At 39.0% G+C, this 12,997-nt stretch overlaps 1 protein-coding gene and 1 non-coding gene across 2 annotated transcripts in view; both read left to right on the forward strand.

Moving 5' to 3' along the window:
• Window positions 1-12,997, forward strand: part of AP1G1 (adaptor related protein complex 1 subunit gamma 1) — a 39,520-nt gene that overhangs the window by 14,648 nt on the left and 11,875 nt on the right. The window contains exons 4-11 of the mRNA XM_062007121.1: window positions 2,388-2,529; window positions 3,731-3,827; window positions 5,121-5,197; window positions 8,692-8,787; window positions 9,268-9,348; window positions 9,599-9,697; window positions 10,102-10,157; window positions 11,032-11,145. Of these exons, the coding sequence (XP_061863105.1) occupies window positions 2,388-2,529; window positions 3,731-3,827; window positions 5,121-5,197; window positions 8,692-8,787; window positions 9,268-9,348; window positions 9,599-9,697; window positions 10,102-10,157; window positions 11,032-11,145 (762 nt within the window). The remainder of the gene's footprint in view (window positions 1-2,387; window positions 2,530-3,730; window positions 3,828-5,120; window positions 5,198-8,691; window positions 8,788-9,267; window positions 9,349-9,598; window positions 9,698-10,101; window positions 10,158-11,031; window positions 11,146-12,997) is intronic.
• LOC133626793 (small nucleolar RNA SNORD71) lies at window positions 11,860-11,946 on the forward strand. The gene has a single exon (XR_009819770.1). It is a non-coding gene; the product is annotated as a small nucleolar RNA SNORD71 (small nucleolar RNA).

Raw genomic sequence — 12,997 nt, forward strand, 5'->3', positions numbered from 1 at the left:
ACTGCATGGGATGATCCTGTCTAGCTTCCCTTTAGAGGGAAGTGAAAATAAAATTGCATTGTTCCTGAAGAGGTGTGTGTGGCAAACAACACTGGATGTAACTACTGTTACAGAATGGTAGTATGTGTTTTTGGAGGTCATGGTAAGGTAAATAAAATCAGGAAGATGACATGTCTGCAGTAAGCTTCTCAGCTAATACAGAAGACCTCTAATTGTTGTAAAGAACTGTCTTTCGGTTCTTTAGTTATCTTCCAGCTTGCAGTAGGAAAGAGCCGGGTAAGCAGTAGTGTGACATCAGTAAAGGTCCATGCACCTTTCAAATATGACAGTCAGGATACTTTTAAAACTTTGTTGGCCTGACTGGCCACCATATTAGAAAGTCATATGTTGTAAAGTATATTGCTGCAGCTGTGTTGTCATGTGTTTATTTGACTTCTGCTGAGGAGCTCTGAAGAGTTGTCTGACTTGAAGGATCAAGGCTGATACTGCTTTTAAAGGTTGGCCTAGTGGTCCTCATGAGTGGATTTCCTTGGAAGCAAGACAGCACAATCTGTATGTGCTGTATGCTTGGCATCTTGGTGAAATTGGACAAGATGAGATGGGAAATAATCTTTTAAAACCTTTTTTGATTTTTTGTTTTTTGTTTTTTTTTTTTTACTCTTTGCAAAATGTTGTTAAACTGAGGCTGTTTAATGTTATAGTTTAGCAGATGATGGCTGGTGCATTTCCAATTATGCTCCCTTTCAAGGTGAATGGGAGCAGGAGTGGAACAACTGGGCTCTAGTCGATTTACCCAAAGACCTTCTTGGTTGTGTGTGATGTGTCTGTTTTTAATTAGTATTCACATTTAGAATATAAGCCTTCCAGATATTAGCAAGTAAAGACTGTTAGACTGTGGCCTCAAAGTGCTTGGAAAGAAACTTGACAAAACTACAGGCCTGAGGATCCACTGACTTTGGACCTAGTGGCCAGGAGAGAAGACCTAAAACTTTTCATTGAAATGTCTTACCCATGAGGCCATTCCCTTAGAAACAGGCTGCTAGGCTAACACTTCTTTTCATTGTTCACGCTAAAATGAATTTGTGTGGTGAGAGTATAGTGAGTTTGAACTGGAAATAGTTCAGACTCAAGCTACGCAAAACTGATAGACAGCTTCCCACTAGCTCTGTGGGTTATTTATTGCTTTACGCTTTGGTGTCTGTATCTACTACTTTGTCTTGCTTTTATCTAGATGTTGAGATGTTTGGTTTATGAGATTGCCTTTCATTATAGCAAGATCTATATTTTTGACACAAAAATCTCAAGTACCTTTGTGAAGTGCACACTTTTGCTAGATGCACAGCTTTATGTAGCTACCAAAAGTTTGTTAAAAGAAGGAAACAAAAAACCAAGCCATTTAGTGGCATGTGCTGTCTGTTCCTTCATCTGCATGTTGCCATAGCTGCTTGACGTTACAACTAGAATAATCTCTCTTGCTTTTCTGCATGTTGTTTGCATTTGATTACATACCACTCATTTCTTCAGCTCCCCCGTCATGCAGTCCTCAGCTCCCCTCACCTCCTAAACCAAGATCTATACTTTATATTTTCTTCAACATTCAGTCCTGGAGACTGTGGTGACGTGTGTCAAATAGTCTGGAAAAGTAGTGTAGGAATGAATTTTATAGGCTGTTAGGATTGCTGGATGGAAGCTATATTGTCTTGTACTCAGTGTGACATTGATAGCTGGCTTTATGAGTAGTATCTCCTGTTATATGGTTTAATTTCTTATTGATTGCTTTTCACAACTTCCTTAGGCATATGAACAGTTAGGACTGCTAAACAAAACTCCTGTGTGGATTATTTTCAAGGTGTGCAAGTGGTGGGGTTTGTAGTTTTAACTCACAATAGAGGATATTTTTACATAGATTTTTTTTTTTTTAATATACTATTTGGTTTGTAAATGCACAAGCTAAAGCCTATCCTAGAACATGCTTAAACTGGAAGAACCTACAGAATCAATGGTGGACTGTACTTCATGTCAGGTTCTTTTCTGCATACAAGTTCCAAAACACAACACTTTGTCTTGTCTTTAGAAGTTCTAATGGAATTCTGTGTGGTTTTTGTCTATCAACTCAATGCCTGGATACCCACCTCATAGTTTTAACCAAGTATTTTGTCTTTATAATTGAGATTTCTAAGTAGAAGTAGTAGCAAACCCTGTGGTGCATGCACTCAAAGCTGCCATTGCTCCTAAGTCATGCTCTCAAATAGCTGAGAATCTAGAGAGTTCTTCTGGGGCATGTATGTAGTTGGTTAGATGACTGTAGATATTCGTGCCTTTTCTTGTGTGCTCAGGTTCTCTGTGTGCATGCTGATTGGCTTTTTTTTTTTTGTTCTCCTTTACAGTGACCTTAACCACAGCACACAATATGTGCAGGGGCTGGCACTCTGTACTCTTGGCTGCATGGGCTCCTCAGAAATGTGCAGAGACCTTGCAGGAGAGGTGGAAAAGCTCCTCAAAACTTCCAACTCGTATCTTAGGAAGAAGGTACTTCAGGGAACTTTTGAATACTTTATTATGGATTAAAACTTGAGATCGACCAGGTACCTTGCTAATATCTGGAATACTAGATGACTTGGGTCACAGGGGCTGGGTATTTTCCCAGTGTACAAGACAGAGGTCAAAACTCCCCCTCTGTCTATAACAGGAATGAATTTAAGCCTCTAAAAGACAAGCCTCCAACAAGTGAGGCAGTTGTTTCTTATTTGATACGCTATCTTAATGTTTTTTATAGTAATGTGAACAGGTGCCCATTCACAGACATTAAGTCCAAACTTCTAGTCAACAGTTTTATTTCTCTATGTTCTCAGATAGGTCCAGAGAAACTGAGCATTAGCAGTGCAGGCTAACATTTGAAGATTTTAACCTCTGATCTCTTTTGTTGATGACAGTAGTAAGTGAGGTAAAGTTAAGGGTTTGAAACGGGCAAACAATTATACATTGTCATCTGCAAATTGTATTCACCCTTGTTCTTCTAAATTTATTAAGTCAAATTTGGGGAGGGGGTGGTGAGAAGCAGTAAGATTTAGGAAGAGATGCATTGTTACTTTTTTGTCTAGTGCTGGATCTAGAGAGAGATTGGAGACAAAGCAATGCTAAGAGCAATTACTGTATTCTGGGAAGAGGCCCTCGGTACACTCGATTCTCGAGCAGCTGCAAAGGATAGTGTCTCCTGTTGCTTCTGCACTCTAGAAGAAGTAGGCTTTTTTTTTTTTTTGCAGTATACTTTAATTTTTCATGGGATTCATCGTCTGCAGAAGGAAGTTACTTTGTGGGGAACAAAATGATGACATAATTTGTCATAAATTTAATTAATTGTGCCCAATGCATTATCCTCCCCTAGCAAGAGGAAGACAGGCTGAATTAGCCCTATTAAAAGCAGAGGTGCTTTGCAGTTAATATTGCTTCTGATGTGAGTAATGTAAAAATGAACCGTTGCTAGTGGGACTATTACTTAGTTCAGTGTTTTGGGGGATTTTTTTCCCTCCCTCACTTGTGGTAGTTTTGTTGAAAACCTCTTTGTGATGCTGTTTAATATCACTTGTAAAGAGATAAAAAAAGGTACCATAAACTTTCTAGACCTTTGTATATTATGAAATTTGTGGTAGTTCCCACTGTGCTAGGCATTCTCAAAACATTTATTATTGTCATTACTGGATGTACTAACAGAGCTGTTTTTCCTACACAGGCAGCATTGTGTGCTGTTCATGTCATAAGAAAGGTGCCTGAACTCATGGAGATGTTCCTGCCAGCCACCAAAAACTTGCTGAATGAGAAGAACCATGGTAATAGACAAGACTCTACTTAGCAAGACTATGCCATTCTTTACAGGATGGTCCACTTCCTAGCTAACCCTTATGTTTAGAAGGAGCTCTTGAAGTGTTTTTGTGTGATTAGTTTATTCCCTTTTCTATGCAGCAGAAGCTAATGTTATTCAGAAGGAAAGGATGTGTATGACTCCACTAGTCAACAGGAGTTTTACCTGACGTAGATGACAAAAGGACTTTTCATTTTTTTTAACTACTGTTCAGAGTGGGTGGAATGGGAAACTTTGTGTTTTCTATCCAACACATTGCCTAAAGGGACTCTGAAGCTCACTTCTTAGTTTGTGGGATTTTTTGGTCCTCTTGTTAGCATAACACTACGGAATTCTCTGACATCGTTTCAGTGTTCCCAGGACTGAGACGCCTTCAATCACTGTCAAGAAGAGGTCTTTCTTCAGTGCTGTTTTTCGTCAGAACTACATCATAAAACAGATTCTCACTTTATTGGTCTGTTGTGAGATTATTCTGTTTTAAAGCATTTTCTTGCACAAGTGCTTCTAGAAGACTATTTAAAGATGTATACTAACACCTTGACTCATTTGTATCAAACCTAGTGCTTACTTCCAGAGGTTTTCGTTCTGTGACACATCTATTTCACAAAGTTCTGTCTCAAAATTACCTAGCATTGACATTTAGTTAAATGATCTGTAACTGAAATCCCTTTTCTAACTATTTTCAGACGTTGTGACTAGATTTTGTTAGGGCAGGACACACAGCAGCTGACTACCAGTGCACAGACACTGGCTTGACTAAACAGTCTACTATAGTCTTTCTCTAGACTTGGTTCTGAGGCCTTCAGAGGAGGGCTTGATTTGGGTCACATAAGGTTGTCTAGAGTACCCAAATCATAAAAGAAAATCAAGAAGCATGATGAACCTAACACCTACGATGCAATTAACATGTCCTTCTAGAGTCTTAATGTTTGTAGAGAATCATAGAATGGTTTGGGTTGGAAGGGACCTTAAAGATTGTCTAGTCCAACTATGTCTGTTACAATCTGACTGTATATTTAGTATGCAAATTTCTGCAATATTTCTCCTCTTTTAGCCTGTAGTTACAGCTTTAAGACATGAACATGTTGCTCTGTTTTCCGTTGGGCACAACTGCCAGTGCAAATGTATTTTGATGTAAATATGTTGGTTCAAGAAGAATATTTATTGTTTCATGTATTTTTTTTTCTCTTTTGATCTTTGTCACATGCCTGGAGCCAATAAAATTGTTAAATTTAGGTCCTTTTTCTCCCCTCACCTTTAGGTGTTCTTCACACATCAGTTGTCCTCCTCACAGAGATGTGTGAGAGAAGCCCAGACATGCTTGCACACTTCAGAAAGGTAAGTGTGAGCTGATAATATTGCAGAGTTAATATTTATGGTTTTGTTTATGGTGAGTTGTGGGGGTGGTTTTTTTTTTGTTTCTTTGGGGATTTTTTTACACGTGCATCCTCTTAATCTCCTTACTGAAATCAGTGTGCATGTCTCTTAATAAAATTCTTACAACTGTTAGGACAAAGAATTTAATGATACTGTCCACTTGTTATCAAAATTTTGTAAAAAAAAAAAAGTCATAAAATTTGGGCATTTTCAATGTGTCTAGCTGTAATGTCTTCAATAAATGGGTGAATACAAACCATGAGTCTTAAGACTGTGGAGTATGAAACTCATAAGTTACATTTAGAGGGTCCTTTTTGATATTGCTTTAGGGCTTTGTCCACTCTTTGTAGCTAATTGCATAGTGACTTTGGAATCACAGATTTATTAAACATGGAGGCAAAGATGAAAAACTGATGTTTATAACAACACCTGAATGCCTTAACTACAGCCACACAATTAGCATGCCCAGTTTACTGTTCTTCCTTGACTTGTCTGTATCATTAGATATTTCAAGCAGTAAATCTTTTGATGCATCTTAGCATTTTGGAATGCGTCTTCCCTTGCCCTGATTGTAAATGTTAAAGTAGGAATGAAAGTGGCACTAGGGTCGTCTTGATGGTAGCCCTCCCAGCTACTAATTGTTCAGTTAAGATGATAATAATGGGAAAAGAGATGAGCCTAGAAGACTTAGGTGCTAGGTGCTATTCTTTTCTAGGTATCTCATGTAGTTGTTTATGCAGTGAAAGGTAAAACATTGTTCTGTCCCTAATGCCTGCTTTGTTTTGTCCCTTTTATCCGTTTGGAATCCTGCTGTTTGTTAGAATGAAAAGGTAAGAGTTACTACTTCTAGATGGTGCATGCTTGCATTGAATCTGTAGATGTTTGTCTCTTGTGAGGTAGCGCCTCTTAATGCCACATTTGTGATTGATGCCACATTCTTAAATCAATTGCACTTGTCTAACACTTTTTGTGTGGTGGTCTTTTCTTTTAGCTATCACTAAGCCTCTATACCCACAGCAGCCCTGAATCTCAGTTATGGCTTTCTCCAAACATGAGTCTACTTTCCTCAATTTCTCTTTCATTTGAGAAATGCTTCAAGGATTTTTTTTTCTAAATGCCTGTGCAAACTGTACCCTTGGTCTTTCTTCTTATCACAAACTGGAGTTTGTTTTGCCTGAATCATGGGGGAGCTTTGAGTGATTCCCAAAAGGGAGGAAGAGATAGTTACTTAGCTGCCTACTGTGCTGCAGAGAGTTACTGAGTACAGCTGCATTACTGGTACTTTTCATGGGTGTAATTTGACTGCAGAAGATTGGCAGTGTGGCCCTCAACTGATCTCCATGACTGTAACATTTCCATTTCTTTTCTGTTCTCAGTCCTGATAACTCTTGCATGTTAGAAGGCAAAGGAAATGTTAATCGGCGTTCCAGAAAGGCTCCATTTGCCTATTACTCTGTCTTTTTTGAGGGAAGATGTTGCAGCACCCTTTGGTTTCCTCTTTAAGACAGATAATAAGAAATTCGTGGATCCTTTTGTTTGTGTGTTTTATGAAATGCACATTTTCAGAGGAGTATGTAATTTCTGAAGAGTGAAGGTAGGAATAAAAAGAGATGATGGGGAAACTCACTACCTTCTCTTCTTGCATTGTACCATAAATGTACAGGACTTCAGTCCAGAAAACATTGCCCATTTAGTATGTTCATATGCAACAGTTGTCCTCTGTAAGTCGCATTGTGCTTTTATCACCTTCTGCTACTCCATGTCCTGAATCTGAAGCACTATCTTGACTTGATTTTGTCTGAGGTACCAACTTTCACTATAAGCTGTCTCTGACCTGGTAAAAATTTAGTGTGAATGCAGTCCCTGACTCATGGTAGGCATACGTGAATGCAGGAGCAGCCTGTCTCAAGGATGGGAAAATGTATTAAGTCTTGAGGGTGAATCATTGGAAGGATTTTGTAGAAAACACCTTGATAACTGTAGTTGTCATGCATGGAGTTGAGAGAAAGAATTCTGCTGTCCTGGTGCAGACACCATAACACCTGTTTTGTCATGTCATCTCCAGCCACTGTTGGAATTATTTTAATAATATCAGCACTGAGAGGGATAAAAGAAACTTTCTAATTTCACAGGTCCTCCTCCTTACTCTTTTTGAAGACTGGAGTGGCATTGGCCTCCAGTCCTCAGGCACCTCACCTGTGCTCCACAATCATTCAGAAATGATAGAGAGCATCTTAGCAATAACATCAGCAGCTCCCTGAGCACTTGCAGGTCCATCTCATCGGGGCCTGTGGATTTGTGGATGTCTAGCTTGCCTAATAGATCAATAACCTAATCCTCATCTAAGACCAAGGGAAGGTCTTCCTTTCTTTGGACTTCCTCTCTATTAAGTTTGCTTCTCTAAATTACCATCTTTCTTAGGCAGCCTAACTTCTAGAGGCCTAGCCCATGACATTTCTCCAAACAGGCCTTTTAAGAAGTCAGAGTTTACTTTTGTGAACTCCAGGGTTGCAATCCTGCAATTTCTCCAAAGCTGTGTACAAGCCTTGAAAGAACTTATTCCTATGGGTAGATGTCTCCTAGGAGACCATTGCCATTAACATCTGAGGAATCTGAACTGCTTGTGAAAGTTTTTTTTTTTTTTTTAGCCTGCCAATTTGTGAAGAAACATTAAAATATGAACAGTATAGGTTGGTATGATTTTGTCCTCCTGAATCTGGCATGGTAGCACTCTTACCGTTAGTGGCTCTGCTATTACGCAGAACCCTAACAGCAGTGAAACAAAGAACTTGGTCAGTTTAACGTTGTTGCTCTTACTGAGAACTTTGATATGAATAGGAGGAGAATATACCCTGGAGCTACTTGCAGGGAAGCAGTCTAACAATAAGCACTTTGGGGTAAGACTGGAGGGAAGTGCATTCTCTGCCCCATTTGGAAACCCTTTGAAAGGAAGCAGATGGCAAATCTTCTTTTTAGAAGCTAAATTCAATGGAGAGTGAAACTTGAAAGAATTCTTAATAATTAACTCTAGTCATAGCAATACTTGAAAAGATAAAAACTCTTGTCTGTGCTGGATGCTTCTGAGTCAGGAGCTAATGTAAAGCCCTAAGTGAAGTCCCTGGAATTGGACCATTTTAAATAGTCCCAGCACATCCACTTTTCATGAAGAGAGAAACTCTTGTCGGTATTTCATTTTGGGTCTCAACTTCCAAGCTCTGGTAGATTTAGAACTTGACAGATAGAATATGGTGCTCAGATGCCTGCTTAACTATTTCTAGTTATGCCCTAATTATGCTGTAGATCCTCATATAACATCAGCTCTAGATGTGCAAGTGGAACTTTGTTGAAAAATCTGTAGACTGGCTTGTTTTTAAACATAAGATTTGTTCCTCAACTTCAAAGTTGGAGGACGACAAAGGAACAACACCCTAATAGCACAACTCTCTTCTTCACAGCTTGTTCCTCAGTTAGTTCGTATTCTGAAGAACCTTATCATGTCTGGATATTCACCAGAGCATGATGTGTCTGGGATCAGTGACCCCTTTTTGCAGGTAAGAACTGATGCAAACAGCGTTTAATAGCTTTATTTTTAGTAATGTGTTTTGAGACTTAGGTGTGATGAGGTAGTTAGGGAAGCTGAGTTGATTTTAAGATTTTGTGGTTTTGTTAGAGCTGATTGTGCAAATGCTTTTCATCTACCTTAGTGAAAGACATCTGCCTTAGTTTAAACAGCAGCTAAAGTTCCTTATATTATGTGAGGTTGGGACAAAAGGAAGAAGCAGCAAACATGTTCGTCTTGCAAGGCCGTGGATAGTGGGAATACTCAGTTCTGGTTAGTGGGAAGAAAACAAGCACAACATAAGCCTGTTCTTGTTGGCGAAAGTCTTACTAAGGATAAGTATTTTGCTTAGTAATGGAAGTCAGCAGCTTACTTTGAAGCTTTGCCATTTCTCAGAAAGTGTACTGGGCATTTCATGCTCCCTCTGTAAAACACTGCCATCTAATGAGTTTTTCTTTGCTTTGTCAAATAGGTACGAATCCTGCGGTTACTAAGAATTTTAGGGCGGAATGATGATGATTCTAGTGAAGCAATGAATGACATTCTTGCACAGGTGAGGCCTGCAAGGTTGATGAGCAGTTCAAACTTTCTTGTTTGGTTTCTGAATAATTTAGACTCAGCAGCGCTGGTGAGGATACAACTGCTTGCTATGCTGATTTGAATTTTGTAGCAAGAGACACATGTTCATGGAGTGATGCTTGTTTGCTAGGGATTGGTTAGCTTCACAAGCTGTTCTTCCGAACAGCACAAAGAGAATTTGTTTGGGATGCATTAAAGTCTCTTAATTTGATTCTTTTCTCCAGGTTGCCACTAATACAGAAACAAGTAAAAATGTGGGAAATGCCATTCTCTATGAAACTGTGCTGACTATTATGGACATAAAATCTGAGAGTGGACTGAGAGTGAGTTGCCTTTTTTCTCTTCCTTAGGCTTGCATTAGAGTAATTTATGTAGAGGGCATGAAGCAAAGTTATTTCTACCAAATATAGCTCCATGCTGGCTCAAGATAACACTGTAGCCTTTTCAGAAAGTGTTGTTTGTTTGGTGATTTTTTTATTATTATTATTTTTTTAAACAACAAAAATACAAAAGCAAAACTTCCTGTAGACTGTGTTCCCTTGACTGCAGGAGAGAACCTGTGCTGTGTTTTTCCTCTGCTTAGGCAGCTTCTAGACTTCTTTATGTTCTACTTTTGGCCAAGAACTGCAGTGTTAGTTTTGACATGTTGCCTTTAAAATCACTTTGAAGCAATGAAGATGACCAGCAATGCTTTTTGACCACTGATCTTCCCTAACTCTTTCTGCAGGTGTTAGCCATTAACATCCTAGGCCGTTTCTTATTAAACAACGACAAAAATATTAGGTAAGTTGTATGTAATGTGTTTTGGCAACACCCAGTTTAAAACGTGAGAAACAATTACAAAGAGATTATTTGTACTTAGGGAAACGGTCTAGTGGTTGATAGGGCTAGGGTGAAGGCTGGATTTGTTCAACTTAAAGGTCTCTTCGAGCTAGAACGATTCTATGACTCTATTCTGAAATAGAGCTTTCCAGGAGAACATGTTGGGAAGTACTGTTGTCAGGGTTAGTATAACTGTCTAGTTAGGTAACAGTTGATGAATCTGGAAATACAGTCTTAATTCTTAACATGTGACTTCTTAATCTAGTCAAATACTTTTCCCAGTAACTTGTGAATCTCCTGTCTTGAGCCAACTGGTCTGTGGTGATACTCTGATCAGAGTTGGCACTGGAGATCTGACAAATTAGACAAAGACTGTAGTTTTTCTGTTTATGTGTTGTTGGCAGCAAGGAAGTTCGGTTGTGCTTTGGTCCCTATGAACCTGGACACAGAATTGCTGTCACTGCTAGAATTAAGTCTTGTCTCTAGGCATTTTGATTGTAAATGATGGTAAGAGGTAGAAGTCTGTAGCCTGGAAATTGCAACTCGGGCTATTTTAAAAGTATGATTTGCAGAGGTCCTTTAATTGCCTTTTCTTCTCAAAATCTTTCTGAAGACCGGGCAACTGACACGAGCCCAGAAATTGAGACAAGTGCTTGTTTGGGCAGTAAGACATTTAGGTGTGTTAGAGTTTAACATCCCCTGGAAGTTTCCCATTCATTACTGAGTATATAAGAACTCCACTCTGTTGCAAAATAAGACTAAGTTGGTGAGGAGGGAGTGTATAGAAACGAAATCCTTTCTGACAACTATTTATTAGCATGTGTCCTTGTTGCAGATATGTAGCTTTGACATCATTGTTGAAAACGGTGCAAACAGACCATAATGCAGTACAGCGGCATAGAAGCACCATTGTGGACTGCCTGAAGGATCTAGATGTCTCCATTAAAAGGTAATTGAAATATCAATGACTACCAAGGCTTTACAGTCCATGGAAAGTGAGCAAGGCATAGCAGAAAATGACAATAATCTTGGGGAACTGTGAGACTAGTATTAATGTATAGTATGGGTCATACTTCAAATAAGGTAATGAAGATCTGCAGCCATCTTTGGGAAGCTGCTTTTACATTTTAGACATCTTGAACTGGAAAAAAAAAATCTGTTTGCCTGAATTACTCCAAAATGGAATCTCAGTGGAGGTTAGATTGTGTGCTCCAAACAAAATGGAAAGCCTCTGTAAAGTATAAGCCTAATCAAAGCTACTCTGACATGTTCCATTTTGCTTTTTTTCCCCAGATCAACAGGCAATGCCATATTGTCTTGAAGCAGTGTTAAGACATCCAAATAATGTATTCTAGATTAAATTTCATTAGACGGTGGTAGAATTCAGACTTAACTTGATTGTTCAAATAACTTGCTTACAAACCACATCCTGTTATGCATTCTTGGTCTTCATCTCTCATTTAAGTAGCAATACGTTGCTACTTATCTGGGCAATGGGAGAGCTTGCAACCTGATTTTTCATTACCACTCTGGTGCCAGAGCCAGCATGAGGCTAGACTGTGAAATAGCAAAGACCGTTTAGGTTTTGGATAGAAGGAAAACATGTTATTGGTGTCTGCTAGGAAAACACAGGTATGCTACAAACAACAGAGCTTCATGTCTGAGTGCTGTTGGAGGATGAAGCCTTTGAGTGATCCATCAGCAGAGCACGATGTTGCCATGCTGACACTCGTGCTGCTGACAATGCACTGTCTTCATTGAAGCAATGTATTGATTTGATGTCAGAGTTCTCAGGTAGCAAGTGTCAAGGACTGGGACTGGAGGGAATGACATGATACCTGGTTTTGGCTATCTGAAGCATGGCCTGTTCTCATCATCTTCTAACCATTGCAGTGCTGCTTTGGTTTATGTAGTACAATTCAGAATGACTTTGCCGTTTAACTCAAGCCTTTTTATCTCTCTGCTTAATATAATCAAACTATGTGATTAAGAACTTTGTGACAGAAATGAGCCTCATCATGCAGCTGGTAGTAAGAAGTGTGTGTTAAGTGCCTAGTGTTAAGAATGCAGAATACCTCTGCACCTGCAGTGTAGATGTATCTGCTATAATGTGACTGAAAGGTTAAGATAAAGGTTAATGTAAACATGGAAAACTTGTAATCCAGCAGGGTTTAAGGGTAAGGAGCTGGGAACTAATTGGAGGGATGAAAACGTTTCTAACAATGGCACAGGTCTTTGGCCAGCCACTGATTTAGATAAGGTACAGTTTAGTTATGTATTTCCACCTTAATTCTAAACAGTTATGTGTTTTCCAGGTCGCTGGTTATTAGTCGGGTAAAAAGCAAAAGAACACATTTACAGTTTGCAATTCTGTAGAAATCATTCTTATTACAGTGATAGAGGGAGATGTTTACATATGGAGATCAAAATAGGTCTCCTCTGCATCCCTGAAGCTGGAGAAAGCACGTTGGAACATGAATTGCTTATTGTAGTTGTCAGAAATGACCGTCACTTGATTACAAATACTTGTAGAGCCAAACCATAATGTTGATGGGCTCTGGTTGATGAAAGACAATTCTAGGATTTTTGACGTCTGGGTAGGTATTTATAGAACATCCCACACCCCCACTCCCTCTTATTTTTTGGGAGGAGTAGTTATTCTCTGCACATAAACACAGAGCTGGTACATTTAATGTGAAAGGCTGTTACCACAGGATTAATAAATATTGGCCTATTCTTAACTAAAAGGTAAGTGCATTTGAGTAGCTGGGCTTGTTTGGGTTTTTTCCTTCTCTAGGTGA

The sequence above is a fragment of the Colius striatus genome, chromosome 14, assembly GCF_028858725.1.
Source record: "Colius striatus isolate bColStr4 chromosome 14, bColStr4.1.hap1, whole genome shotgun sequence".
Lineage (NCBI taxonomy): Eukaryota > Metazoa > Chordata > Aves > Coliiformes > Coliidae > Colius > Colius striatus.